The following is a 27,939-nucleotide window of genomic DNA, read 5'->3' on the forward strand; positions in this document are numbered from 1 at the left end:
GATGTCTGCAGGAAGATCATTCCCAGCAGAGGGAACAGCAGGTGCTAAGGTCCTTTGGTGGGAACGTGCCAAGTACTATGAAAGATGCTAGAGACGGTGGTGAATAGGATGCAGTCCTATCTGCAAGGTGTTCATATTTTAATTAGGAAAAAAATTAAATAAAAAAGGGACTTCCCTGGCGGTCCAGTGGTTAAGACTCTGTGCTCCCAATGCAGGGGACGCAGGTTCAATCCCTGGTCGGGGAGCTAAGATCCCACATGTTGTGTGGTGCAGCCAAAAAAAAAAAAAAAGTAAATATTTTAATTAGGGAGAAGTAGACTGATGTATTACACCGCCAGGTGGTAAGAAGGTGAGGGGCTAGATAGAGGGAAGAAGGTGGTCAGGGCGGGCTTCTCTGAGGAGATGGCATTTGAGCGGATGCCTGAAGGAGCAGGTGAAGGAAGCATGTGGGTATTTGGGGGAAATTTATTGACTCTGGCCTGGCCTGTGCCTCTTCCTCCTCGCAATGCCAGCGAGGGCTCAGGTTTCCAGAGGTTGTCTTTGAATGGCTGGAGGAAGGGGAATTCCGATGGGGGGTGTGGGTCTCAGCTTCTAGCCACCGTCTGCCCCACTCCTTCTCGTTTCCACTGGCTGCCCTAACTTTGCACTGGTGTTGCTGGGCGGAGCTTCAGCTTGAGGGCCTGGGTTCCCCATCAAAGCTCCAGATCTATCTTCAAAGGAGCCGCTGGGCCCTGTGCCTGTGGGCAAAGGAGGGAGTGTCACTCTGGAGCCGAGCTAGGGACCCACCTTTCAGCTGCATCCCAGCTGGGCATATCCTGGATCCTGCTGATGCTGGTGGAGGCTGGCAGCCCACACTCCTCACTCCTTCCATGGCAAAGAGGGGTTTGAGGATCTTTTCTCTGGCCCAGTGGTGGAGCTGGCAGGATCTAGAGTCAGCCCGCCTGAGTTCAAATCCAGACAGGCACTGCCCCAACCTGCTGTGTGACCCTGAGCAGCTCACTTAACTTCTCTGAACCCACATCTCCATAAAAGCAGTTTATAGTAACTCCAGCCTCCTGAGGATTCTGTCTTCCTGCCTGGAAAGTGCTTGAGGAAGGTGGGCCATTCCTTTGGGGAACACTGTGCTTTAGAGGGGTATCTGGGCCCATGTGTCCCAAGACCATCTCTCCAGCTCCCCAGGAGGGATGTGTACTGGGGATGAAGAAGGGGGGCCCCCCCCACCCCCAGCCAGGCTCTTTCTTTGAAGGATAGCACGGAGGTCCTGGGCCTAATTAATCACTGGGAGGGGCCAGATAACTGCCCTAGGGAGAAAGTCAGTGTTGACCCTGTTTTCTCAGAAGCCACTGCAATCCTGTCTCTGGCTGGGCCAGGGCTGGGGGCACCGAGGAAAGGCTGGCAAAGGATGAATTGTCTGAGCAGTAGCCACCCTCCCCTGTCCCATCCACCCCCAGCCACAGGATGCTAATGGGGGAACTGCCACCTTAAGCCTAAAAAGACAACCACCACCAGAAAGAGACATTGAACCGTTTATTGGCCTGGGTCTCAGGCATAAGGGGCCTCCGGGGAGCTGTATGAGGGGAGACAAGCCCCCAACTGGCTCCTTGCCCCCACAAAGATCCCCTCTCCCAGCCTTTGCAGTCATGAGAAATCACTTTGAGGCGTGAAGTTTCCTTTTCCAGGTGAGCTGCACCCCAGCTCTCAAGTGGGGATATAAGCAAGGAATTACAAAGGAGTCTGTGCGGGGACCAGACCCCTCTTTGGCAGTTTCAACACAGACGTGAGGAGACAAAATAGCATCCATTCTGGGGAAACAGGGTGAGCAGAAGGGATCACAGACATCACACACACAGACACACACAGACACTGACAGACACACATAAATATACGTTTGTACCGCAATGTCCCTTCCATCTGTCCACAGAATTTAGCAAAGTCCTTCTGAAGCGGGCAATAGGAGGGCATCCCACAATTGTCCTCGGCACCCCTACCCGCATGCTCCGTTCAATACAACCTGAAAGGAGGCACAGCGGGCTCAAGGCTGCCCTGCCTTATGAGATCTGGTACCTCTGCTGGGTCTGGAGGTGAGAGAGTTTGGGGGTGGTTGTTTTCTGGGGGTCTGGGGCCCTGTACCAACAGCTCCCCTAGAACTTTCTCCAATTCCACCCTGCCCCACTGGGAGGCCCAGAGCCCTCTTCAGGCCCCCAGACCGGTTTTTCCAGCCCTGGGTGATTCCTCTGTGCCCCAAATAGTGCAATCGGCCAATGAGGTCTGAGAATGGGGGTTAGTTCCCCACAGCCACGTGGTTTCCTGGCATCTCACTCACAGAGTCAGAAGAAAGGGAAGAAGTTGCCAAAGTGGCAGCTGGTGAAATTTGGGGAAGCTGTGGATTTGAGCCCGGCAACTGTTAGCCAGGGCCGCCCAGAACGGTCAGGGAGGAGGTCTCCAGCCCCTCAGGACAGCGGTTCTAGGGAAGTGGCCTCTGAGGTGGCCAAGAGAAGGTGGCGAGGGGGCTAAATTCAGAGAGGGGAGTCAGGCGCAGGGCGGAGGGTCGGACTGCCCCTGCGCTGTGCTCCTCTCGAGCACCTGCCTGCTGTCACCTGGGCTCTTTCCAGGTCTGCCCCCCGCCCGGCCCTCCCCACGATCCAGTTCCGAAGAGGTCACTCCAGCCACCTCGCTGGCCTCCAGGACCCGGCTGCAGCTGTGCCATCCAACTGGTCAGTGCCTCAGTCAGCCATCCCAGGTGTGAAATATCTTCAGCATCACCCAGGTCTGTGGAATGGGGGCATCTTGCTTGGCAGCCCCATGTCTCTGTCCCAGGGCACCCGGTGCCTCTCCATGGAGCCCTCTGCTGCGGTGGCCTGGTTGTCAGCCCACTTGCCCCTCAGACCATCGTGTTGCCCTCCAGAAACGTGGGCGACGTGGGCATGTGTGTGCCCCTCTCCAGGGAGCTGGAGCTGCGGAGAGGCAGGAGGCGGTGGCCCGGGGTCCCGTCCCGCCCCCCTTGCACCCCTGCTGCCCGCCGCCAGCACTGCAGCGGCCGTAATACCTCCCGCCTCAGGTCCCGGCTGCGCCATGTGTAGATGACAGGGTTGAGCAGTGAGTTGAGGGTGGCAAAGGCAAAGAAGTAATGGGCCTGGTAGAGGACAGGGCAGGCCCGGACAGGACAGGCATAGTCCAGGAGGAGGATGCTAAAGGCGGGCAGCCAGCAGAAGATGAAGACGCCCAGCACGATGGTGACCGTCTTGAGCAGGGCCAGTGTCTGCGGGCCAGCCACGTCGGCCTGGCTGGAGCGGACCACACAGTAGATGCGGATGTACAGGGCTACAATGGCTGATAAGATGACCGAGAAGATGGTCACCACGCAGAGGACGTAGGGCTTGGCGTAGAGCGGCAGGACGGTGGAGCAGGCCTCCAGGTGGCCCAGGCAGTTCCAGCCAAGGATGGGCAGGCCGCCGAGAACCAGCGAGATGAGCCACGAGGCCGCGATGAGCAGCAGCATGCGGCAGCTCTTGTCGCTGCCGTAGAGCTTGACCTTGGCGATGGCCACGTGCCGCTCGATGGCGATGGCCAGGAGGCTGAAGACAGAGGCGGAGAGCGTGATGAAGGCAGAGCCCTCACGGGCGAACCACTGCACGGGTGTCAGCCCCAGTGTGACAGAGCCCGAGAGCAAAGTATTGGCTATGAAGGCCACGCCCGCCAGCAGGTCTGAGGCAGCCAGATTGCCCAGGAACAGGTACATGGCCGAGTGGAACTTGCTGTTGCGGGCAACCGCGATGAGCACCAGCAGGTTTTCCACCACGATGGCGCAACAGAGGATGATGATGAGGGCTGAGGCCACCTGGCGGGAGGGCGTCTCCTTCGTGTCCAGATTCTCCTTGGTGTAATTATAGTGTTCCTTGACCTTGCTGGAGCTTAGGTACTCTGAGTACACGTTGCCCATGGTGGGGCTTAGTAGCCGGCTAGGGCCATGGGGCTGTCAGAGCTGCAGAGAGAAAAGACAGATAGACAGGTCAGTGCCGTGGCTGCTGCCTGGGTTGACTCTGGACGGCTGTGGTTCAAGTCCCAACTCTGTCACATGAAGTCAGAATTATCATCATCTCTGCTTTACAAATGGGAAACCGGAGAGGTCAATTCACTTTCCCAAAGCCTCAAAGCTAGTCAGTGGCAGAGCCTCAGAGACCCACTCCAAAGCCTCTATAACCTCTAGGCTATAGTGTCTTTCAAAGGAACAGAAGCTCCCCCAAAGGGCACGAAAGACGCAAAATGGACTTCCGGAAGCCTTACCCACCTACCCAGAGAGGGAGTCTTAGCCAGGACCTGGAGGGATTGTCTCATTTCTTGAAAACACGGGAGCCTCGGGCCTCATGCCGCCTGCCAACCTGGGTCAGTGAGATGCTCTCGCTGATAGCACCATCCTCTGCTCATTACCACCCACTGCCCTGGATTTCAGGCTGGGTCTAAGCCTAGAGGCCATACGTGTTCCCAAGATAAGGTCTTGGGGAGACACCTGAGGTTTGAGCATCACAGAGGTCACGTCATCTTCAAGGACTCAGACCTTGCAGGCAATCCAAGGTTCAACCCCACTCCACCTCTGACACGCTGTGGGATATTGTGCCAAGTCACTCAACACTTGGCCTCTAAGTCTCAATGGCCTCATCTGTGCAGTGGGGTGAAGAAAGCCCACTTCAGAGGGGTGATGGGAAAATCCTGTTGAACGATACACGAGGCACCCGTAGCATACAGCAGGCACTCAATAAATATTAGCTAATATTATTAGCTTCCCTCTTCCTGCCACACCCACAGCTAGGGACTAGGTGTTCTCCTCCCAATCTTTTGGTAAGGGATGTTGAGTGAGCCAGCCAGGCAAGATTCCCAACAGCCTGTTCTCATCAGCACCATCTAGCCCTGCCCTGGGACAGAGGGTCCTAGCAGGGTGGGCAGGGCGCTGGCACCCCCCTCCCCAGCCAAGATGAAATCCAGATGTGAGGCCCTTGGAACAAACAGGGTTGAGTCCCGGCTCCCCAGTCACATCCGGTGCAGGGAGGCTGGGAGGGGGTGATGGGATGGGGGAGCCACAGGAGACCCGTCTGGGAGGTCCTGGCTGGGAGGATGGGGCAGCTGTGCGAAGCCATGTGAGTGGTGAGGGGGCGTGAAGCTCCGCGGGGAGGGGGGAACGGTATTCGGTATTCGCTTTCATGAAAGCCTGAGTCACCCCTCTCTCAAGGAAAACTGAGCCGTGGGGGGAAGGGCTGGGAAGATGGGCGTGGGCAGAGAGGGTGAGAGGCCGACTTCATGTCCTCCCCCCAGCTTGGTAGTTGGCGGGGGGGGGGGGGGGGGGTCTCAGAGGAGCTGGTGCAGTGTCCGCCTTTCACGAGGGGCACAGGGGAGCCAGGAGGAAGCTCCAGACCAGCCTTTAGTTCAGTGGGGGGGGGGGGCCGTGGGAAGAGACCTCCCCAGGTCCCTGGAAACACGCCTAGCAAGGACCACGTGCACGCCAGGAGCGCCAGGAGCACCGTTCCAGAAAAGGCTGGTTAGGCCGGTTCCCAGTGAGCTTGGGAGTGATGAGGGGCTTCCGGGGTCGTCCAGCCATCTCAGTCCCGGACACCCCCTCAGAGGGGGTGCCCTGGCTCCTGGCCCGATAGAGACAGCTGCTCCCCCTGGGCGAAGGGACATCCGTCCTAGTTTGGGAACAGAGAAGGGCTTGTGCACATCCTCAGGGACTGTCGCCCCGCCCAGATCGCCACACAGAGGCTCCTTGTTCCCCTGCCGGACGGGCCCCAGTCGCCCCGATGCCCTCTGCCCGTTGCAGCCGGCTTGGCCCAAGTCTGGGCCTTACCAGACCGGCCGTCGGGCCAGAAACAGCCCGCGCCCTGATTGGCTCATTTTCAATTCCAGGGCATTGAGCAATTCGCCTATTGGCCTGAGCTTTCCATCCTCGACATTCGATTGGCCCAGTTGGGGGCGCTCTATGGCTAGCGCTACTGATCTGGTCCTTTACAGGCGGTTGGAGCTCACTTCTTTCCAGGACATTATTAAGACTGTGTGGATGTCCCCGGGGAGAGTTTGAACCACAGCCTGACCGCTGGGTCACCCCGACCAGACGCCCCCAGGCTGCCCTGGCCTACTGCCCCTCCTGGGGATCATAATTGAGAATCAAGGACCCATCGCAGGTCTGGGAAGCACACTTGCTGGTGGGCTAGAAGCCCAGGGTGTGTCCCAAGGCCTCCCCCTCCACCGCCGCTCAGACCCCTCTCTTGTCTGGCAGCCAAGAGAAAGATTTATGGCCGCTTCCTAGAGAAATAAGAAATGGTTTCAGGACTTCCCTGGTGGCGCAGTGGTTAAGAATCCGCCTGTCAATGCAGGGGACACAGGTTTGAGCCCTGGTCCAGGAAGATCCCACATGCCGCGGAGCAACTAAGCCCATGCACCACAACTACTGAGCCTGCGAGCCACAACTACTGAGCCCGTGTGCCACAACTACTGAAGCCTGTGCGCCTAGAGCCCGTGCTCCCCAACAAGAGAAGCCACCGTAATGAGAAGCCTGTGCACTGCAACGAAGAGTAGCCCCACTCGCCGCAACTAGAGAAAGCCCGCGCGCAGCAACAAAGATCCAATGCAGCCAAAAATTAAATAAATAAATAAATTTATAAAAAAAAAAAGAAAGAAAAATGTTTTCAGCCCTGTACCCCAGGGACTGACCAAAATGTCTGTCTTCTTCCCTGAGGGGAAGATCCTCACTTCGGGCAGCCTCAGGAGGGGTGGTTATTAGAGAAGGGGAATCTGAGGCCCACAGTGCCTCCGTCTTCTCCACTAGGACCTTGCTTAAGGCAGGTTCATGCTTCCCAGAAAGAGGAAGCAGGGTCTGGAGGTTGGGGCTGGCACAGTCACCCCCAGGCAGACACAGGCCTTTCCTGCTTCCCCTCCCTGTGTCAGGCTCCCAGGCCTGGCTAACATAGGACCTGACTCCCTCCCAGATGCTCAGTAAGACGTCCCTGGGCTCAGCATTGGGGAATGGCCAGGCCTGAAATGGAGCAAGAGGGACAAGTGACAGGGTTTGGAGGGAAGGGAAGCGAGACAGACCAAGACTGTTCAGGGGGAGATTAGGAGAGTAGAAGGCAAGAGGAAGCCTCAGTGGCTTCCAGGAGCCCCTCCCCCAAGTTCCATGGAGGCAGGCCCTGTGGTTACTGTTCCCCTGGGCACTCCCTGGTCCCATGCCCCATGCCCTAGGGCAGCCCCCTAGGCTTGGTTTCCCCTCAGTTGCCCTCTACACTGCCATGCTCCATGCAGCCTCCAGGGGGAGCTTTTAAATTTATAGCTCCGATATGTCACTCCTCAGCTCTAAATTCTTCCATGACTCCCCACTACCTAAAATGGCCTGGCCCCTGCCCACCTCCCCTCCTCCCACTCTCCCCCAGGGTCAGTCCACTCCAACCACACTGGTCTCCGACGTGTCAGCCCCGTTCTTACCTCAGAGCTTTTGCCTCTGCTGTTTCTCCACCTGGCATGGCCTTCCCACAAAGCCCTGAACGACTGTCTCCCCATCTTTCAGATTTCTGTTTGGTGGCCTCCTCTGACCACCAAGCTATCCTAGCCACCTTCCCTAGGCCCTTTCTACCACAGCATCTTTTTATTATATTCACAGCACTTGCCAATTTCAGCAATAATGATTGTATTTCTTGTTTTCTGTCTGTTTCCAGGGTAGAATGTGTGTCAGAGGACAGCAACTAAGTCTGTTTTCACTCCCTGGAATGATGCCTGGCATACAGAAAGCGCTCAGAAAACGTGTAGCATGGATGGATGAATGGATGGATGGATGGGTGGGTGGATGGATGGATGGGTGGATGCATGACCAAACGGACGAGGCCCCAGTGGGCCCCCGAGGGCGGAGGCTCCTAAACTCAGCCCAGGCCCAAACAACAGCAAGGGAGGCTGGAGACGCCCCTGGTCCGCTGGGAGGCCACCCCCACCAAGCGAAGCCCAGCTGGGCGTCTCCTTGGAGACGGCGCCACGACCCGCCCCCGCCCTTGGGCTGCAGTCTCGGCCTCCTTATCTGGCGGTGGAATGCACGGTATCCACACTCGCTGCCTCTGGGGCCGCGCCTCCTCTCTCCCGCGACAGCCACACGCGGGTGACCCACACATCTCCAAGTGGGGGTGGGGGGCTCCTCTGCGTCCAGCCAGGGGCCCAGCCTCGATATTCCCAGAGGACTGGGGAGAGGTGGGGAGAGATCCCAGCAGCAGCTGCACCGCGAATGCCGCACGCGTGTCGCACCACGCGGGGGACCGTGGGCTCAGCGCGTGGCGCCCGGAGCATCCGATTAGGGCACAGTCGGGAGAGGGGATGGAAATCCCCGGGTGAGTCAACTCGTGCCAGAGGAGTGGGCGAGGTTCCCACGCTTGGCTGGGCCCGGAACCACGCGGGGTCCGCACCACGGGTGCCCTCACCCACTCCCCATCCCCGGGTCCCAGGGGAAAGAAGAGACGCCGGAGCCACGCAGTCAGGTTCACTTTCCTTCCAGAACAAAGCCACGACCCCGCGGGGGGACTGGAAGAGACGAACTACTCGGGGAAACTGAGGCAGAGGACCAGATGTGGAGGAGGTGGGCAACTGCCTTCCTCTGGGGCCCCGCCCCTTGGCCTGGAGGTACTGCGGCGCGCGGCACCTTTCGCCTTCGCCCAGCCGGAGTCAGCAAAGAGGGGAGTCCTCCCCTCCCCCATACACACTCCCCAAACCCCCGGTCCGGGGGCACGCCATCCAGCCTCCCAGTCTCAGGCCGAAAGCGCTCGGATTCCGCCTTCTCCTCGGGGCCAACTTCCTGCCGCTGGAGAAGGCGGGGAGCTCAGTCTGGGGGTTCGCGGCTGAGGCAGTGGGGCCTCCTGGGGTCGTGGAGAGGGCGCACGATGACCACTCCCTCGGTGCAGCAGGAGCACGGGCGGCGCGTGCGCGCCCGCGACGCCCCCGACCCCTGGCCCGCGCCCCTAGCTCCGATCCCGCGACCTCCGGGGACCAGGGCCCTCCCTTTCTGCTTCCCCCTCGCCACGCACGCTCACCTGGCTAGGCCGACCCGGGTCCTTGCCCTGGCCGGAGGGGCTTTGGCGTCTGCGTCCCCGGGACGGCCGCGGCTAGGGCTGGGACTGCCCGCCGGGCTCCTCTGCGTCCCGGGGCTGGGGACCGGGGACGGAGGGGGACCGGGAGAGGCGCCGCCTCGGCCCCCACTTGCCCCGCCCTATCTCCGCCTTCTTTCCGGCGGCGGCAGCAGCAATGAATTCCAGATGTGGCCTGCCCAGCGGGGCGCGCGCGAGGGCGGGCGGGGAGGAGGCGGGCGGGGAGGAGGCGCGCGGGGTCCCTTTGTCCGCACCCCCACCTCCAGCCCTGCCCCTCCCAGCCCCCACCCGTGAGAAGCGGTCGGCGCATGACGTCACGCAGCCCCGTGCTGTCCAGTCGCTTCTGGCCAGGTGACCTCAACCTGAAACGACTGTCTTGGATTGCAGATGTTCTCTTGGCCCATCCCTGGGAGCCTGGAATTGGAGGAGCGCGTGGAATCCCCTTTATTTACTCAGCGAGGAGCCACGAAGCACCTACTGAGTGTCAACACAACAAATAGGCATTAAGTGCCCACTGTGTGTTCATCCAACAAATAAGCAAGTTCCTACTATGTGCCAGGCCCTGCCTCAAAGAATGGATTGCTTTTTGCCTTGATAAGTCCCCAGAATTCAGGCGCTGGCCCCTCTGCCCTAGAAGACTGGGAGCACCCAGAAGCTTCCACTGCCTCTGTCAATCGATTGCTCTCGCTGTGGTTGACCAGCAGGCCCAGGTTGAGTCTTGCCTTTCAAGTTTTGAGGCCCAATCTTCTATCCACTTCTTCTTTTTTTTTTTTTTTTGCCGTGGCACGAGGGATCTTAGTTCCCCGACTGGGATGGAAACCGTGCCCCCTGCAATGGAAGCGTGGAGTCTTAACCACTGGACTGCCAGGGAAGTCCTATCCAGTTCTTTAGTTTCCCTCTTTTCCTCACTCAGCTTTTCCTGGGCATATCTGGGTGCCTGGCTGCAGAGATGAAGCACAGCTTCATTTACTGATGCGTGTGCGTGACATCAGTGACTAGACGACATGCCCCTCACTCCTTCAACAAATGTTTTTGGTGTACCTGCTGGGCACAGCGGTGAACAGAACAGGAAAAAAAAGCCCTTGCCTTCATGGAATTTATGTTCAGGAGGGTACTGTTTGTGAAGATGAATACATAATCTGCTTATATGTTTACTTACCACATACAGTAAGCACCTGCTATGTGCCAGATACCATACTAAAAGGCTGGAGATAGATCAGGAAACAAAACAGATAAAACTCCCTGTTCCAATGGAGTTGATGTTCTACTGTATGTGCTCAGAATATCCAGAATATTGCAAGAAGAAGAAACTGATAAATTTCCTGGGTGAGGAACTGAAAGATAGGGGATAGGGGACAGGAGGGAGGTAGCTTTCACTCTGTGAATCCTTTTGCACCTTTTGACTTTTGTAACATGTGCCCTATTCCAACAATAAATTAAATTGAAAGTTAGACTGCTTGATACCCAGACAGTGCAAGAAAAAGGAGGGAGAGGGTATTATCTATCTTCTCTCTATCCATCTTTTTTTTTTTTTTTTTTTTTTTTTTTTTTTGCGGCACCACGTGGCTTGTGGGATCTTAGTTCCCCAACCAGGGATTGAACCCGGGCCCTCAGCAGTGAGAGCGTGGAGTCCTAACCACTGGACCACCAGGGAATTCCCTATATGTATATGATACTTCAGTGAAGAGTGTTGAAAAGCAAAATGACAAAAAAGTGTATCTGCACTCCCATGTTCATTGCAGCATTATTCACAATAGCCAAGGTATGGAACCTAAGTGTCTGTCAACAGATGAATGGATGAAGATGTGAGATATATATATATATACATATATATATATATGTGTATATATATATGTATATATACATACACACATATATATACATATACACACACACAATGGAATATTATTCAGCCATGAGAAAGGAAGTCCTGTCATTTTCAACAACGTGGATGAAACTTGAGGGCCTTATGCTAAGTGAAAAGAGTCAGACAGAGAAAAACAAATACCACATTGTATCACTTTTATGTGGAATTAAAAAAGAAAAAGTCAAACTTACAGAAACAGAGAGTAGGAAAAGTGGTTGCCAGGGGCTGTGGTGGGTGGGAAAATAGGGAGAGATTAGTAAAAGGGTGCAAACTTTCAGTTATAATAAGGTCTGGGGATCTAATTTACAGCATGGTGACTACAGTTGGTAATACTGTATCAAACAATTAGAACTTCTGAGAGAGTAGAACTTAAATGCTCTCACATCCACAATAAAAGATAAATATGTGAGGTGAAGGATGTGTTCATTAACTAGATGGGGGGAATCCTTTCACAATGTATACATATATCCAATCACCTGTATGTACACTTTAAATATCTTACAATTTTACATGTCAGGGATACCTCAGAAAAGCTAAAAATTTTTAAAAATTGTGGATGCTTAAATCCCAGACAATGCAACCAATTTAAAAAAAGGGAGAAGTTCAGCACACTCTTCTGTATGCATATTATACTCCATAAACAGTGTTGAAAACAAAACTTTGAAAAAGGAAATTAAAGTCGATCCGTTTATGCCTATTAAAAAGTAAAATTGGAGTAGTCTTGATATGAAACTGTATTCAACACGTTAAGATGAAAAAAGCACAATGCAAACCAGTTGCTTGCTTGCCTGCCTGCATTTCTGGGTATATTTATAAGGGCTGTATAAATACACACACATTTGCCTGTGGACATACAGGCCATCTCCAGAAGGGCACAAGACACCGTCACAGCGGTTACCCCCAAGGAGGGGGACTGGGGGGGCAGGGGAACAGGTGAGAGGGGACCAGACTTTTCATGGTGTACCCTGGGGGTGGGGCGGGGGGACTGTTTGAAATTTTTAGCTCATATTACCAATTCAAAATATTTACAAAGACATGAAAAATCAAATCGAAGGTAACAAATCGCCAAACTTCTATTGTAAAATTGTTCCAGTAATAATAATAATAACAAATAGTATCAATAATATAAATAAACAATAACATTGTTAATAAACATCTATGCTATTATTCAACGTGTCGCTATGAAATAAATTTGTATTAAGAATAAACATATTTAAGTTATTAATAAGGAAATGAGTATTAAGAATCAATATATTAATGTTACATACAGGTATACAGCATATATATTTATATAATGCAACATAGAATGCTCTGTGTCAGCTCTGGTGATACCTCGTTGGTTTCTGCCATCCAAAACTGACAGTCCAATGGAGGAGACCGAAGAAACCAGCCTGTTCTAACACAGGGTAGCAGGGCTTTGATGGGAAGATAAGAAAAGCCAGAGAGTGAATTCACTCCTTTTCCTGAGCCAGATTTCAGTGTCCACTCAGCTCCGGGCCAGATCTTGGGGTCCATTCAGACCTCAGCACAACCTTACCGAATCCTCTGCCCAAATGAAGTGTGGCTGTACAACCTCTAGAAACCAGGTGTTCAACCCACAGAGGACAAAGTACTAAAAAAACTGGGTCCTCTCCTCGCCAGAGAGCTATCAGAGCGGAAATCTAAGCCCTCTCTGAGGATCTGAGAGCTGGGGAGGAAGTGGCCCCCCCCAGCTTGCCTTGGCTGGCTCAGCAGTTTGCTATCCCCTCAGGGACCTGTGGGTGGGGGGGTACTATCAAGCCTGCAGACATATCCGGCCGCCTGTTAGGGGGACCATGGCTCCTAGACAAAGGTGATGTCCCCAGGGATACACAGATACACCAGCAACCCACTTCTGCCTCCCCCCCTCACCTCCCACTTCTGGGGTAACATGAGGTCTCCACTGGGTCGGCTGAGGGAACGGGCTAGAGAATTGGGAAACACTGGCATAGACGCCCTGATGGTCCAGGGGGGTCAAGGGGAAAGGTGAACCCTCCCTAGGGGGGATCCCTGAGTGAGAGAACAGCAGAAGAGGAAGGAAACGGGGCCCTTTCCGTGGGGAGCTCCCAAGCAGGGGAAAAAGAAGAAAAGGAAGAGGCTTGGAGCAGCCTCCGCTAATTACAGGGCCACTGACAAGAATGGCTAACACTCACACGGACAGACTGTGCTGGGTGCGGCTCTATGAATCCTCCAGCCCTAGGAGGTGGGTAGTATGATTATCATCATCATCTCATTTTTTTAAATAGACTTTATTTTTTAGAACAGTTTCAGGATCACAGCAAAACTGAGCAGAGATAATTCCCTGGTGGTCCAGTGGCTAGGATTCCATGCTTCCACTGCACGGGGCACAGGTTCAATCCCTGGTCGGGGAACTAAGATCCTGCATGCCGTGCGGCATGGCCAAAAAAAGAGAACAAAAAAGAAAAGAAAAGCAAACAAACAAAAAAACCCCCCAAAACAAAATTGAGCAGAAAGTACAGAGATGTCGCGTATATCCCTTGCCCCCCACACACACATAACCTCCCCACCGTCAACAGCCTCTACCAGAGTGGCACATTTGTTACTTTTTTTTTTTTAATAAATTTATTTATTTATTTATTTATTGGCTGCATTGGGTCTTCGTTGCTGCACGCGGGCTTTCTCTAGTTGCAGTGAGCGGGGGCCACTCTTCATTGCGGTGCACAGGCTTCTCATTGTCGTGGCTTCTCTTGTTGTGGAGCATGGGCTCTAGGCACGCAGGCTTCAGTAGTTGTGGCACGTGGGCTCAGTAGTTGTGGCGCACGGGCTTAGTTGCTCCGCGGCATGGGGGATCTTCCCGGACCAGGGCTCGAACCCGTGTCCCCTGCATTGGCAGGCAGATTCTCAACCACTGCACCACCAGGGGAGTAAGCATTTGTTACTATTGATGAATCTACACGGACACATTGTTATCACCCCAAGTCCATGGTTTACATGAGGGTTCACTCTTGGTGTTGTACAGTCTGTGGGTTGGGACAAATGTATAATGACACATGTCCACCATTATATCAATAGTATCATACAGAATAGTTTCGCTGGCCCAAAAAGCCTCCGTGCTCTGCCTATTCATTACCACCCCCACCCGTCCTTAATCATTGGCAGTCATTGATCTTTTTCTGTCCCCATAGTTTAGCATTTTCCTCACCCCATTTTAAAGATGAGGAAAGTGAGGCACACAGTCATGGTAGGATTTGAACTAGAGCTCTCTGCCCTCTTTTTCATCCCAAGTCCCAGACCCAGTCCTGCCGTGGGGACGTCCCTCCCAATTCCTCCCCCATTGATTTGGAATAGAAGGGCAGTGGTTATCACTGAGGACCACGTCGGTCGTTGGTGAGATGTAGAATGTTCTCCTCTGTAGTCCAGAGGTGAAGGAAACCCTCTGACCTCCGATCCCACCCCACCCCAAACTTTGTGAACCCCCCCCCCCAGTTGATGAGGTCTGGGACTGTCCTCCATCCTCTCTGGGCCTCCACTCTCCCCCCACCCCCAGCTCTCAGGTTTTGGCAGGAGGAACTGCACAAGGAGAAGTGTCTGAGACAGGTCCCAACTTTCTCAACATCACCCCAGGGCTCGGGGGAGGGGCCCAGCTGCAGAGAAGCTTTCCAGATGCTGATCTTGGCAGGCAGCGGAGCTGCAGCGGCCTTGTTTCGTCCATCCATGGGCTTGAGGCCCACTTTCAGCTTCAGGAATGGGGTGGGGAGGCTGCCGGTGGAGGCCAGTCCCTGCCACGTCTGCACCAGATGCAGTTTTAGCCCATTGAGCCTGGGAAGGGTGGGCTGTCTCTTCCAGATGAGGGAGACATACATAGTTAGGGGAGAGGGGAACCCCAAAGGCCCACTTCAGCCCCCCTCCAGCATAATAATAACAGCTGACACATATATCATGTGCCTGTTACTGTCCTAAGCTCTTTGCAAATATCAGCCCATCAAAAGCTTACAACAGCTCCTTTAACTAAGGGATGAATAGACACACTGCAGTTTATCTTCACATGGAAGACCACTCAGGCAGATAATACTTGAAACCTCGAGTTCTGAAAGGAACAAGCAATATAGAACAACATGGATGAATCTCACATGCATTATGATGAGGGAAAGAAGGCAGACACAAAAGACTATATACTGTATGATTCCATTTCTATGCCATTCTAGAAAAGGCAAACTATAGGGACAGAGAGCAACCAGTGATTCGTAGGACCTGAGGGTGGAGGGAGGGGTTGACTACAAAAAGGCGTGGGGGAATTTTTTGGTGATGGAACAATTCTATATCTTGATTGTAGTGGTGTTTATATGACTGTATATGTTTGTGGAAACTTGTGGAACTGTACACTGAAAAGGGAAAACTTGAATTATTTTTAATTGTATCTTAAACAAAAACCCCTCACAACTGCCCTACATCAGTAAAAGTCCACTTAGGATAATAGACATATCTCAAACAGAGGGGCTTTAATACAGGAGTTGGTTACCTAGATGAGAAACCAAAGCATGAGAGGGGTGAGACAACTTGCAAATTAACAAATAGGGAGACCATGTCCAGTGGGAGATGCTGTCAGAGGCAGATGAGGAGAACTACCCTGGCTTCTCCTATCTTCTCGCCCTCCAATCTACCCTCAGTGCCTGCCATTGGCTAAATCTGGGCACAGAAGGCAGGGGACAAGAGGGCTACCCTGTGCAGGGGTCAGCCCTTAGCCATGGGGCAGGGACAGAGCAGGGAATGGGTGACCTGAGGGTACGCAGGTGCAAGGCTGGCACAAAATATATGAGGAAGGGGTGATTATACCCCCATTTTACAGAGGGGGAAACTGAGGCCCAGACAGCCCATGTGCCCTACCCAGGGGTTCAAGCCCTGAGGGGGTCTGACTCTCTGCCAAAACCCAGGGGGCTGTTTCTGCGCCTTTTTTTCTGCTCCACGCACCCGCTTTGACGCTGAACTGAAGGGAACTGAAGGGAATGGAAACATCTATGCAAATCAGGCCCGTCCCTAGGGGTTGGGGGAGAATGCCTCAATGGGGACTCCTCCTCCTCCTCACACGCTTGGCAGTTATCCACAAACTGAGCTGCAAACAAACACACAGCAGATGTTTTGGCAGTTGATGGGGATGTACTTTAAACAGCTCCCCCAAAGAGGTCAGACCGCCCCCCTATCAATCCTGCACTCATACCCTGCATCTTCTATCTGAAGGTTGCCCCCCAATATTCCAGCCTTGACTCTGGCCTTTGTGAAAACCCTGGCACAGTGATGGGGGGCTAGGAATGGCCAGATGTTGAGGGGCCCTCCAGCTTCCAATATATGCTCCCTAAATTGCTATCATGCCCGTGGCCAGCAAAGACCCTCTCTGGGCTGCAAGGCTGATGCTGGCCCACTGGGGACAGAGGTCACCTACAACTGAGCCTTTGATCCACAGGAATGGGCTGGACACCTCGACCTTTGACTCCACCCAGGCTTGGGCCAAAACGGTCAAACTTTGAGCCTCGCAGTGTGAAGGTCTCGAGGTCATTACCTCCCTTTCATTAAGGCTCACAATCAATAATGCCAGTGGGGGAACCGTATGCAAACTGCTTTCTCTACATTCCATTTGTTCAATTACTATGTATTGAGAACCTTCTAGGTGCCTGGCACCCTTCTCCTTCTTAGCATGGGGGCCCAGCAGTGAAAGAAACAAAGACCTCTGTCCTCCAGGAGCTGACGTTCTAGTGGAGGAGACAGACAAGAAGCAGGATAAATAAGAACATGATGTCATCTGTTAGAATGTGGTGTAAGTTCTGGAAACAATGACACTGGGAAGGCAGATTAGATATGTGGGGTAGGAAGGGACTGTGATTTTTAGACCCAGTGTCACCTGAGAAGGTGACATTTGAGTAAAGACCTGAAGGAGATGAGGGAGTGAACCATGCAGATATTTAGGGGAGAGTGGTCCATGTAGAAGGGACAGCCTGTGCAAAGGCCCTGAGGCTGCTGTGAGATTGACAGGTTCTGGTGAGAAGACCAGTGTGGCGGAAACCACGGAGAGATAGAGGGGGACAGTGAGAGGAAGTGAGGACAGGTCCTGCAGGGCATTGTGGGCTGCAGTGAGGACTTTGGCTTTTGTTCTAAGGACTTTGGCTTTTGCTGTAGGAGGCATGGAGGGTTCTGAGCAGAGAAGGGACGGATCTGACTCAGGTACTTACAGGCTCCCTTTGTGGGGGTTGGGGGGAAACACTGTGGGGACTGAGGATGGAAGGAAAGAGAACTCATCCTCCACACAGCTCAGTAGGGGAGAGTTTGTGTGTGTCCCACCTACCAATTAGGGCCGAACTCTGAAAGTGCTAACCACTTGCCCAGGGACACCCAACCAATTAGCAGCAGCCCCTGGATTTGAACCTGTGTCTATATGACTCCAGTGCCATTGGGTAAATAATCATTCATTGGGTACCTTATGTGCCTGTGACCTCAGGGGGTTACAGATCTTGAGACCCAAGAGACAGAGAGGGGGGCTCTGTTTCTGGTAATACCCCTGCATTAGGATGATGAACAAAGGAATTCACTCAAGAAACATGTATTGAGCGCCCACTGTGCTACAGGCACTATGCTGGCTGCAGGGAACAAGACAGAGCAAAATTTCTGCCAAGAGGGGGAGACAAAATTTCTCCTCTAGTAGGGGAGACAGACAAAAAGCATTAAAAAAAAACCCATGAGGGATTTCCCTGGTAGTCCAGTGGTTAAAAATCTGCCTTCCAATGCCTGCCTTCGATCCCTGGTCGGGGAACTGAGAACCCAAATGCCGCGGGGCAACTAAGCCCGCATGCCGCAACTACTGAGACGCCACGCTCTAGAGCCCACGCGCCACAACTAGAGAGAAGCCCGAGTGCCGCAACTAGAGAAGCCCACACACCACAACTAAGACCCGATGCAGCCAAATAAATAAATAAACAAATATTTTTAAAAAGATAAAGATCCTTTAAAAAAAAACCCAGGAAATTATATAGGATGTTAGAAGATAAGTACTGATGGAAAAAAATAGGGCAGGATAAGGCGGTCAGAAGGGCCAGGGGTGGGGATTGCAATTTGAAATAGGGTGGTCAGGACAGGCTTCTCGGAGGAGGTGACATTTGAGCAAAGAATTGGCGGTGAGGGATCGAGTCATGTGTAGGAAAAGTATGATCTGGGAAGAGTATGATCCAGGCAGAAGGAACAACAGTACTAAAGGCCCTGAGGTGGGTTCAACATAAATGACTGAGTCAATGAACAAAGCTTGTGGCCATCAGGAAAGTCCAGCCACCCCTTCCCCCAGTCCCCACTTCTGGCTTTTGCAACTGCTGTTTCCTCAGCCTGGATCACATTTTTTCCTTTGGACAAACTCCTGATGGACCCTCAAGCCTTAGCTCTCCGGTTGCAGCTTCAGAAAAGTTGCCTCTGAGACCCCTGCCGCCACAGATTAGCAGTTCTTCCCCTGTGCTCCCACAGACCCTGTAGACCCTGTTCCCTCCCCCATTCTGATCTTTCAACCTTCTGCACTGGGCTGCGAGTATCTCAAGGGTGTCTGCTGGATTTACCCCAGCAGTACACAGTAGGTGCCCAATAAATCATTAAGCAGCTAAGTGCTGTTCCATCCTTCACCACATAAAATCTAAATTCTCTTGCACAGGACAGACTTGTAAATCTGTCTGTAAAATAATAAACTGGTTCTGGGAGAAGACACACAGCTGGTTGTGCTGGCAGCTTCTGGGAAGGGAAAGAGGTGGGTGGGGGAAGGGCAGGGAACAGAGGATGGAGGAGACATACTTTTCACTCTAGCTTTCTTTTTGTAGTTTTTGGAATTTTCTTTACTAGGTGTGTGAATTACTTACGCAAACATAAAATGAATAAACAAAATTGTACAAAATTAAAAGACCTTTTAAAATTGCAAAGTGTGTGGAGTTTGAAACACATATCCACGGTTCTTGCAAGGATAGAATGCACAATGAAATACATTATAAGTTTGCATTAATACTTCACAAAAATATCCATATGTTATATATCAGATGCAAAAAAACAAAACAGGGCTTCCCTGGTGGCGCAGTGGTTGAGAGTCTGCCTGCCAATGCAGGAGACACGGGTTCGACCCTGGTCTGGGAAGATCCCACATGCCGCGGAGCAACTAGGCCCGTGAGCCACAATAACTGAGCCTGCGCGTCTGGAGCTTGTGCTCCGCAACAAGAGAGGCCGCGATAGTGAGAGGCCTGCGCACCGTGATGAAGAGTGGCCCCCACTTGCCGCAACTAGAGAAAGCCCTCGCACAGAAACGAAGACCCAACACAGCCATAAATAAATAAATAAATAAATTTAAAAAAACAAACAAACAAAAAAACAAAAGCCTTCAAGTCTTCCACGGTCCACCCCCATCCCTGCCTTGGCTTTTTTTTTTTTTTTTCCCTTTTTGACCTTTTATTATTTATTTTTATTTGGCTGCATTGGGTCTTAGTTGTGGCACGCAGGCTCTTCGTTACAGCATGCAGTCTTCTTTCCAGTTGCAGCGCCCAGGCTTACTTGCACCGCAGCATGTGGGATCTTAGTTCCCCCCACCAGGGATCGAACTCCCGTCCCCTGAATTGGAAGGCGGATTCCTAACCACTGGACCACCAGGGAAGTCCCCCACCTTGGCTCTTGTCTTGCTTTGATGATAAAACTCACCTTCAAAATAATAGGAATAATAATAATAATAAAGCTACGCATGTTCTACACATGGCATGCTTTGCCTGCATCATTTCATCGAATCTCACACCTCCCCATTTTCCAGATGAGGACACTGAGGTTGGCTCCCAGACCACGTTCTCGGCGGCTAAACTCGGTCCATTTCTCACTGCCAATCAAGCGCTCAGGTCTGGCCCGCCAGGGCAGGCTGCTATGGGCTCGTGGCGCCGCCTGGAGGCCTGACGGGGAACGTGGCAAAGAACCTAAAAAATGAGCGTTTGGATTTCTGTTGGTGAGAGTGGACGAGGGAGGCAACGCAGAATCTGTGGACTCCCCAGTTTGCTCTCGGAGAGCCCTGGCAGTCTGAGACGCGACAGGACCTTGGCCTAGGAGATAGGGGGAGTCACATCTCCTAACCTGACGCATTTGAGGGGGACGTGCCCTGGGGGAATCTAAGAGGAGAAGCACGATCCGCCAGGCCCTACCCTGAGGGCTTTCTGTGAGAGATAACGCCCTGCATTTAAACAAACAAGCAAACAAAACCACGTTCCTGGAGAAACCAACGGCTAGGGTCTGGGAGGCCCAAAGCGGGCGGGCCCTGGGGACGTGGCCGACAAAAAAAAAATGCGTAACAGTTATTGGCCATATTCCCTTAGGTGCCCGCCCTAGCACCGCCCAGCCACTTTTCCAGACTTAACGCTCATTGGCTGAACGAGGAGCGTGCCCTTTGAGTAGGAGGTTTCATTGGCTGGATGACCGCACCGGCTCTTTGGGGGCGGGACCGAAGAGGGGGCGGGGTTTCTTGCTGTGGGGTCGCGCTCCCAGGTGTTGCAGAGGGTTCTTTAGGCCAGCAGTGAAAATTAGCGTCTGGGGTTAGTCTTGGGGCGGAGGTGGGGACAGGCGTTAGCGGGCCCCGCCGTCTTTGCTCTTGCTCGCCCAACTTTCTAACGCCGAATACAAACCCGGCCGGCGGCGTCGCGGGCGTGACGTCATCGCGAGGCGTCGAGAGAGTCCAGCAGAGGAAGCCTTGACCTCTCTAAGCGTGGGGAGCTGCGCGACAATGCTGCAGCTAGTCCGGGCCGGGGCGCGGGCCTGGCTTCGGCCCAAGGGCTGCCGGGTGAGGCCGGGGACTGAGGGCGGGGTCGGAGGACAAAGGTTGGAGGGTCCGGGAATCGTCTCTCACTCTTGCTCACCGTTTACAGGGCCTGAAGGCGCTGGCAGAAGAGGCAGTGCAGCCGGCGGAGAAACCAGAACCGGTGGCGAGTGCGGGTGAGGTTGCTGGTGTTGCCCTAGGAGGGGTGGCAACCGGAAACTCTGACCCTTGCCCCTGACCCCTGACCTCCCAATCGCTCCAGGTCCCCGGGTGCCCGTGCTGCGCAGGTGCGAGCTCCCGGTACTCGAGCACCGGCGTCCCGTGCAGGCCTGGGTCGAGGCCCTGCGGGGCTACGAGCAGGAGCGCTTGGGTCTGACAGAGCTGCACCCAGACGTTTTCTCCGCGACGCCCAGGTGAGTGGGAGCCGAAATGGTGAACTGGGTGGCAGAGGGACGAGGAGCGGAGATTTAGGAATCAGGATGACCTGGGCTCGAGCCTCAGTTTCTCCACCTGTTAGAAGAGAGTGATGAAAAAAAAAGAGAGAGAATGATGGTTTTTCTTGCTGCAGAGTTGTGTGAAGGTGAGGGCTGACAGGTAACATCCTCTGAGGGTTAGGGACGCAGAGCTCTGGAACCCGAGTGACTGGATTCAAATCCTGCCTTCCCCCTTGTGCTTCAGTGTCTCTGTTCTGTCAAACCTCAAACAATTAAATGAGATAATTCTGGCCCATAATATGGTTTGTAGAAATGTTGGCTTTGTTGCTGTTATTGGTTTTTGCAAAAATGAGCACTAACAGTGGTTAAGTCCTTACTGTGTGCTTGGGACAGTCTATTTGTATTTTATTTTATTTTATTTTTGGCCACGTGGCTTGCAGGATCTTAGTTCCCCAACCAGGGATTGATCCTCAGCCCTCAGCAGTGAAAGCACAGAGTCCTAACCACTGGACTGCCAGGGAATTCCCTTTTTTTGGGGGGGGGGCGTATTTGCATTTAAAATATATATATTTATTTAGCCGCGTCGGGTCTTAGTTGCCGCACGCAGGATCTTCGTTGCAGCATACAGGATCCTTAGTTGCGGCATGCAGAATCTTTTTAGTTGCGGCATGTGAGATCTAGTTCCCTGACCAGGGGTCAAACCCGGGCCCCCTGCATTGGGATCGCAGAGTCTTAGCTACTGGACCACCAGGGAAGTCACCCTACTTGCAGTTTAATTAACCAGATCCTCATAGCAACCCTAGGAATGTATTCTATTATTCTTGTTTCGTAGGTAAGGAAACTGAGCACAGACATGTTAAGAAATTTGCCCAAGGTCACACAGCTTATAAACTTTAGAGCCAGATCTCAACCCTATATGGGCCAACTCCCAGGACCAAGTTTTCGCTTGCCAAGGTGTGTGATGTCTCTTATGTGTACTGTGTCTGGCACATAAGTGCTATTAGTCTATTACTATTACTTATTTGTATGGTTTGCTCTCTGTCTTTACAGAGTCCCAGTCTGCTAGAGGGTGACAAAAAAAGATAAAAGCGCCATATTTTGTTGATTCTGTAAATACTTATGAAGCACTTACTGTGTGCCAGCTTCCATTCTAGGTGTCAGGGATACAGCAGTGAATGAGCACCGAGGTTGCCGATGTTGCTCACAGTCTAAGCCGGGATCAGCAAACTTTTTCTGTAAAGAGCCAGAGAGAAAATGTCTTTGGCTTTGCAGGCTGTAACGTCTCTGTGGCAACTACTCATCTTTGTTGATGTAGTACAAAAGCAGCCGTAGACAATGTGTAAGTGAATGAGCGTGGCCGTGTTCCAGTAAAACATATTTACAAGAACAGCCAGCAGGCCAGATTTGGCCTTACTAGCCATAGTTTGCCAACCCCTGGCAAACCAGCCTGGCAGCCCTGTCCAATGCGAGCCACACGTGTAATTTAAATTCTTCCAGTAGCCAAGTTTTCTTTCAAATAGTGAGAAACAAATGAGATTGATTTCAATAATATATTTCGTTTAGCCTGATAAATCTAAAATCTTGTCGTTTCACCATGTGGCACTGGCCACCTTTCAGGGGTTTAGTAGCCCCACGTGTGGCCAGTGTCTACTGTATGGAACAGCACAGGGGTAGAGAGGCAAACCAGTCTGTAAAGAAGTGGCAGTAAGGAAGTCGTAATGGGAGGAAAGGAGTAAGGTAAAGCCCTCTTTAGCAAGGGGACTCCTCTTGGAGGTACCATTTGGGCTAAGACCGGTAGGCAGAAAAGGAACCAGCCAGGGGAAGAGCATTTCAGGCAGAGGGAACGGCAAGTGCAGAGGCTTGGAGGCTGGACTCCATAGAACGGACACAGAGTGGAGCTGGAGGTGGTGCAAGATGGGCTCAGAGAGGGACCTGGGCAGGTGACACAGGGCCCTGGAAGTGGATGGAGAGGAGCCAGAGTTTTCATCTAGTGGGGTGGAGAGGGTTTTAAGTGGAAGTGGGCCTGTCGTGTCTCCTTCCTCCACAGGCTGGATATCCTGCACCAGGTTGCCATCTGGCAGAAGAACTTCAAGAGAATTGTGAGTGCCCAGAGTGGGGCGGGGCGGGGGTGGGGGGCAGAGGATGCCCCTGCTGTGTCTTCTCTGGACTGTGGGGCTCAGGCCCCATCCTCTCTCTCCTGACCCACTCACCGATGGGCCATTCGCCGGGCATTTTGTGAACTGCCACTGTGCCCTGGGCATTGTGCTGGGGGACAAGACAGGCGAGGTCCCTGTCCTTTTGAAGCTCCCAGTCTAGTTGGTGAGGAGAACATGAATCAAGTAGTCATGCCTGTAAATGTATAATTAGGGAAATTGTCTCAGAGAAAGGGGCGTTTAACCTCAGGTGTGTGACAGGCGCTAACCAGGTGAAGCGGGCAGTGGGGCTGGGGTGGAGGGCGTCGGAGCAACACAGGCAGAGCCTCTGTGGCAGGGATCAGAAGGGGCCCAGTGTGGCCATGGAGGTCAACAGGGGCAACGTGAGGTGTTTGGATCTTACGCCAAGAGCGTTGGTGATGCTGTCATCAATCAGGGTCCCTGCCTTCCATCCGCCCACCTCAAGTCTGGCGAGTCCTCCCTGGCTCGCCGTGGCCCTGGAGATGAAGTCATCAGCCTGGCATTGGAAGCCTTGCATGATCCCCTACCCCGCACCTCTCCCTGATTCTCCCTAACCCCCGCGTCTTTCCCCATGCCCCACCTTCCTTTTATTTTTGTATTTAATTTTATTCATTTATTTATGGCCACGCGGCTTGCAGGATCTTAGTTCGCTGACCAGGGATCGAGGGATCGAACCCCTGCGCCGTGCAGTGGGAGCTCAGAGTCCTAACCACTGGACCGCCAGGGAATTCCCCCAGCTTCCTTTTAGTTACAACCACATGGAAATCATTCAAAAAATACTACGCACCTACTGTGTGTCAGGCAGCAGAGCCCCTGCCTCTCTGAGGCTGATGTTCTGGAGTGGAGGAGGGAACTCTTGATTTCTTTATCCCTCCCTCCCTCCCTCCCAAAGCACTCCATGCTTGTCCCGATGGAGCCCCAGTCTCTGTGTCTCCTGTCCGGCTCCCCAGCGGCAGGCCGGTCCACCCAGCTCACTGCTGTGTTCCTGGGCCTGGCACCTTTCGTCTGCAATGGCACCTCCCTTGTGAACCTGACTCTTTCCTCACTCTGTGCCTACAGAGCTACGCCAAGACCAAGACCAGGGCCGAGGTGCGGGGCGGTGGCCGGAAGCCCTGGCCACAGAAAGGCAGTGGGCGTGCCAGGCATGGCAGCATCCGCTCCCCAATCTGGCGAGGAGGTAAGCAGGTCTGCCCACGTGCGGTCAGAGGTTGGAGAGTCCGTCCACTTCGCCCCATTTCCCCACAGCTCTGGCCTTGGCCTCTCATCAGGCCATGGCCACAGCCCCTTTTGCCCCACCTCCCATCTCACCTCTCCTGGCCCACACTTCACACAGCACCCAGAGGGCTCTTCCTAAACCTCCCAGCTCCTGCGGCCTTTGCGTGAAGTCTGAGCCCCTCATCTTGGCCTTCCAGGCCCTGGTGGCTGCAGACCGCGCCCCCTTGTCCCTTGCACACCCTCTCTGACCAAACAGAGCTGACTCAGAGTCATCTCCCATTTGTCTGGCCAATCTCTCTCATCCTTCTGATGTGTTTGGGCCATGCCTCCTCCAGGAAGCCCTCCCTGACCCTCTTTGGGTCTCCCCACCCCCTGCAACCCCCTGTGCTGCCTGGCACAGCCCTGGTTCCCTCTGGGATCAAGTCTCTGGCTGAATATGAATGGCGTGGGGGCAGGGATCCTGTCCCGCATGTTCCCTGCTGCACTCCCAGCGCCCAGCAGAGGGAGGACACACGGGTAGACCATCCTCACCCAAGGTTTGACGGCTGAAGACACCAAGCCCCAGTGAGGTGAAGTTACCTGTCCCAGGTGATGCCCGATCCAACCTCCCCTCTCCATCCCTACCTGAGGCCCTGCCCTCTTTGCTGGGGTTCTGCCTGGCCGCGGGCAGCCTCCCTCCTACCTCCCCTGTGCCAGCCACTGGGGCAAATTTCTGACCTCCAAGCCCAGCTGGGGCCTTCACCTATTCACGTACCTCTGCCCCCGCAGGAGGCATTGCCCATGGCCCCCGGGGCCCCACGAGCTACTACTACATGTTGCCCATGAAAGTGCGGGTGCAGGGCCTCAAGGTGGCACTGACCGTCAAGCTAGCCCAGGTACGGCAGCAGTCCTGCCGGGAGCCAAGGGGGTCCTGGGGTGTGGGCTGTGGGTGCAGGGTGGGCTCAGACTGTCCTTTCCTCCCACCAGGACGACCTGCACATCGTGGACTCCCTGGAGCTGCCGACCGCAGACCCCCAGTACCTGATCGAGCTGGCCCGCTACCGCCGCTGGGGCGACTCCGTCCTCCTTGTGGACTTGTGAGGGTGCCGGGCAGAGCAGGGGCAGCTGGGGCAGGGGGGCACGGGGGGTGGTCCGTCCTCAGCAGGGGCTCACCTCTTGGCCTCTGTTTCAGAGAACATGAGGACATGCCCCAGAACATTGTGGCAGCTGTCTCTGGGCTGAAGACCTTCAACCTAGTCCCTGCTATTGGTGAGCAAAGGGCCCCGCTCTGTCTCCCAGACCCCCAGAGAGTGCAGCATGGGCCAGTTCAAATCCTGTATCTGCAGCTTGGTCACAGAGTGGCCTTGGGCAGTGACCACCCTCCCCCACCCAACCCTCAGTTTGCCCAGACGGAGCATTGGGAGAATGACGTGTTTCTTAAAGAAAACTTCTGAGGGGAATTCCCTGGTGGTCCAGTAGTTAGGACTCCATGCTTTCACTGCTGTGGCCCGGGTTCGATCCCTGGTCCGGGAACTAAGATCCCACAAGCTGCACGGTGCAGCCAAAAAACAAAAAACACTCTGAGATCACGTCTGTCCAAGCTCGGGCCACAGTGCCAGGCGTGGAGTGAGTCTGAGGGCCCACTGGCTGTCCCCACCCGGCTCCTCGCTCAGAGACTCAGGATCAGGGCTGTCCTGAGTACGTCACACCAGTGGCTGCGGTGACTAATCCCCAGACCTCTCTCCTGGTCTCCTGATTGTGTGCCCTGCTGCCTCCTGGACAGCGGCACGTGGGGTCTCCTAGTCATCTTGGCACACAAGACCTTCCTCCTCCCAGCAGCTCTGGCCCCAAACCACACTGTCCCCCTCCACTCCGGTCTGTTAGCTTACCGCCAGCGCTGTCTCTAAGCATATCCAGAATCCAGCTGCTTCTCACCGCCCTGGACCAGCTCCCACCATCTGCCTGGACCGGCACAGTTAGGGCACAGCGGCCTCTGCCCTGGTCCCAGGCTCCCGCTGACCGACTCCTCCCCACAGTCTGTGCTGCACTCCCGTCCCCGCCACTCCCACTACGGCCACTAGAGGGCGCCTGAGCACCTGAGTCAGGTCCTGTCCCTCTGCCCACCACCCTCCAGGGCTCCCTCGTCACTCAGGGTAAAAGCCCAAGTCTTCCCCAGAGGACCACAGATCCTGCATGCCCTGCCCTGCCCTCCCCTTCCTTCCCCTCATCACTCACTGCAGCCCCATGGGCCTCCCTCAGTACATCGTGTTTGTTTATCTGCTCTGTTTACCGTCAGCCTCCCCCACTGGGGTGTGAGGTGGGAACCGTGCCCGAGCACAGGGCAGAGTTGGGCACTCAGGACGCTCTCGGTTGGAAGTTGATGAGCTAAGGGCAGTCTCTTGCCCAGGGTCTTGCTGGGGGTGAGCGACTGAGCCAGGGTTTGAACCCAGGCTACGGGGCTCAGGACCGACCCTACACCAGACCCTGGTGCCTCTGTTGGGGGCAGGGGGGGCCCGCCCTGACTGTGCCTCCACCCCGCCCCCCAGGCCTGAACGTGCACAGCATGCTCAAGCACCAGACCCTGGTCCTGACCCTGCCGACCGTCGCCTTCCTGGAGGAGAAGCTGCTCTGGCACGACTCACGCTACACGCCCCTCTACCCCTTCCGCCTGCCCTACCGCGACTTCCCCTGAGCCCCACGCTGCACCCCCAGGGCCCATCGGCCACCCTCCTTCCTGCTCGCTGCCCACGCAGTGCGCCTGCTCCGAGCCAGGCCGAGCCCCTGGTGGGCTTGGGAGCCTCCCACTCACCCTGCAAGGGCGGCCAGAACCCCTCGTCCCAGTGGGAAGCTGAGGCCACTCACAGAGCAGCCAAGCAGGCATCACTACCGGGAAGGGGCCGCTGACTGGAGCTTGGGGCAGCTTCTGCCCCAAGTCTCTCTTTTGTGTAAGATAAATTTTACTTTTTAATCAAAGAGGAGAAACAGAACAACAGCTCATTGCCGTTTTGTGAATAATTCCATCTGGCGAGTTAGGCTCTTTCCCCGGTGCGGGGCACTGCCGGGTACCCGGCTGCCTCAAGGCACTGTTTATAGAAATGACCCACCATCAACTTGTCTGGGGTGAGTCAGCCTCAGGGAGCACGGAGAGAACCAGCCGTTGCTAGGAACCCACTCGTGGTGCCTCCCAATCCCAAGCACTCTCACCGAGCGCTTGCATCCCTGACGGGGCTTGTGGTCCCATTTATTACGGTCCTTCAGCCCAAGTGTGGACCTGATTCCCCAAGTGGGTGCAGTGTGGAAACCTGAGCTTTCATCACAGTGATTTTCCCTAAGCACAGAGTATCAACGTGGTCAGTAAATGGGTGAATAAACATTTTTTAAAAACACCAAA

At 54.2% G+C, this 27,939-nt stretch overlaps 2 protein-coding genes across 3 annotated transcripts; one reads left to right on the plus strand and one right to left on the minus strand.

Annotated features, from left to right (window-relative positions):
- Window positions 1-447: 447 nt before the first annotated feature.
- S1PR2 (sphingosine-1-phosphate receptor 2) lies at window positions 448-9,268 on the minus strand. 2 transcript variants are annotated; one of them, XR_014261811.1, is made up of 3 exons: window positions 9,051-9,268; window positions 2,671-3,982; window positions 448-737 (listed from the first exon to the last, which is right to left on the minus strand). XR_014261811.1 is itself a non-coding variant. In XM_082454941.1 (2 exons), exon 2 carries the CDS (start codon window positions 3,938-3,940, stop codon window positions 2,882-2,884), a length of 1,059 nt encoding a protein of 352 aa, XP_082311067.1. In that variant the 5' UTR covers window positions 3,941-3,982; window positions 9,051-9,268; the 3' UTR covers window positions 1,515-2,881. The 2 variants fall into 2 exon arrangements, 1 of the variants encoding a protein (XP_082311067.1); XM_082454941.1 differs by lacking the exon at window positions 448-737 and having other exon boundaries at window positions 1,515-3,982.
- Window positions 9,269-19,364: 10,096 nt separating this feature from the next.
- MRPL4 (mitochondrial ribosomal protein L4) lies at window positions 19,365-27,939 on the plus strand. The gene is made up of 9 exons (XM_082454949.1): window positions 19,365-20,770; window positions 20,856-20,922; window positions 21,009-21,159; window positions 23,228-23,279; window positions 24,414-24,531; window positions 25,338-25,444; window positions 25,536-25,645; window positions 25,741-25,817; window positions 27,095-27,939. The coding sequence occupies exons 1-9, from the start codon at window positions 20,714-20,716 to the stop codon at window positions 27,238-27,240; spliced, it is 885 nt and encodes a 294-aa protein (XP_082311075.1). The 5' UTR covers window positions 19,365-20,713; the 3' UTR covers window positions 27,241-27,939.

This window comes from Balaenoptera physalus (genome assembly GCF_965194825.1).
Source record: "Balaenoptera physalus genome assembly, chromosome: 3".
NCBI classification, from domain to species: Eukaryota; Metazoa; Chordata; class Mammalia; order Artiodactyla; family Balaenopteridae; genus Balaenoptera; species Balaenoptera physalus.

What these genes read in the sequence shown, in the direction of transcription:
- MRPL4 (XM_082454949.1), top strand. Translation starts at nt 20,714, where the DNA reads ATGCTGCAGCTAGTCCGGGCCGGGGCGCGGGCCTGGCTTCGGCCCAAG. An exon ending in AGAAGAACTTCAAGAGAATT is followed by an intron (nt 23,280 to 24,413) that starts GTGAGTGCCCAG and finishes CTGTGCCTACAG; the next exon opens with AGCTACGCCAAGACCAAGAC. An exon ending in TCCGTCCTCCTTGTGGACTT is followed by an intron (nt 25,646 to 25,740) that starts GTGAGGGTGCCG and finishes CCTCTGTTTCAG; the next exon opens with AGAACATGAGGACATGCCCC.
- S1PR2 (XM_082454941.1), bottom strand. Translation starts at nt 3,940, where the DNA reads ATGGGCAACGTGTACTCAGAGTACCTAAGCTCCAGCAAGGTCAAGGAA.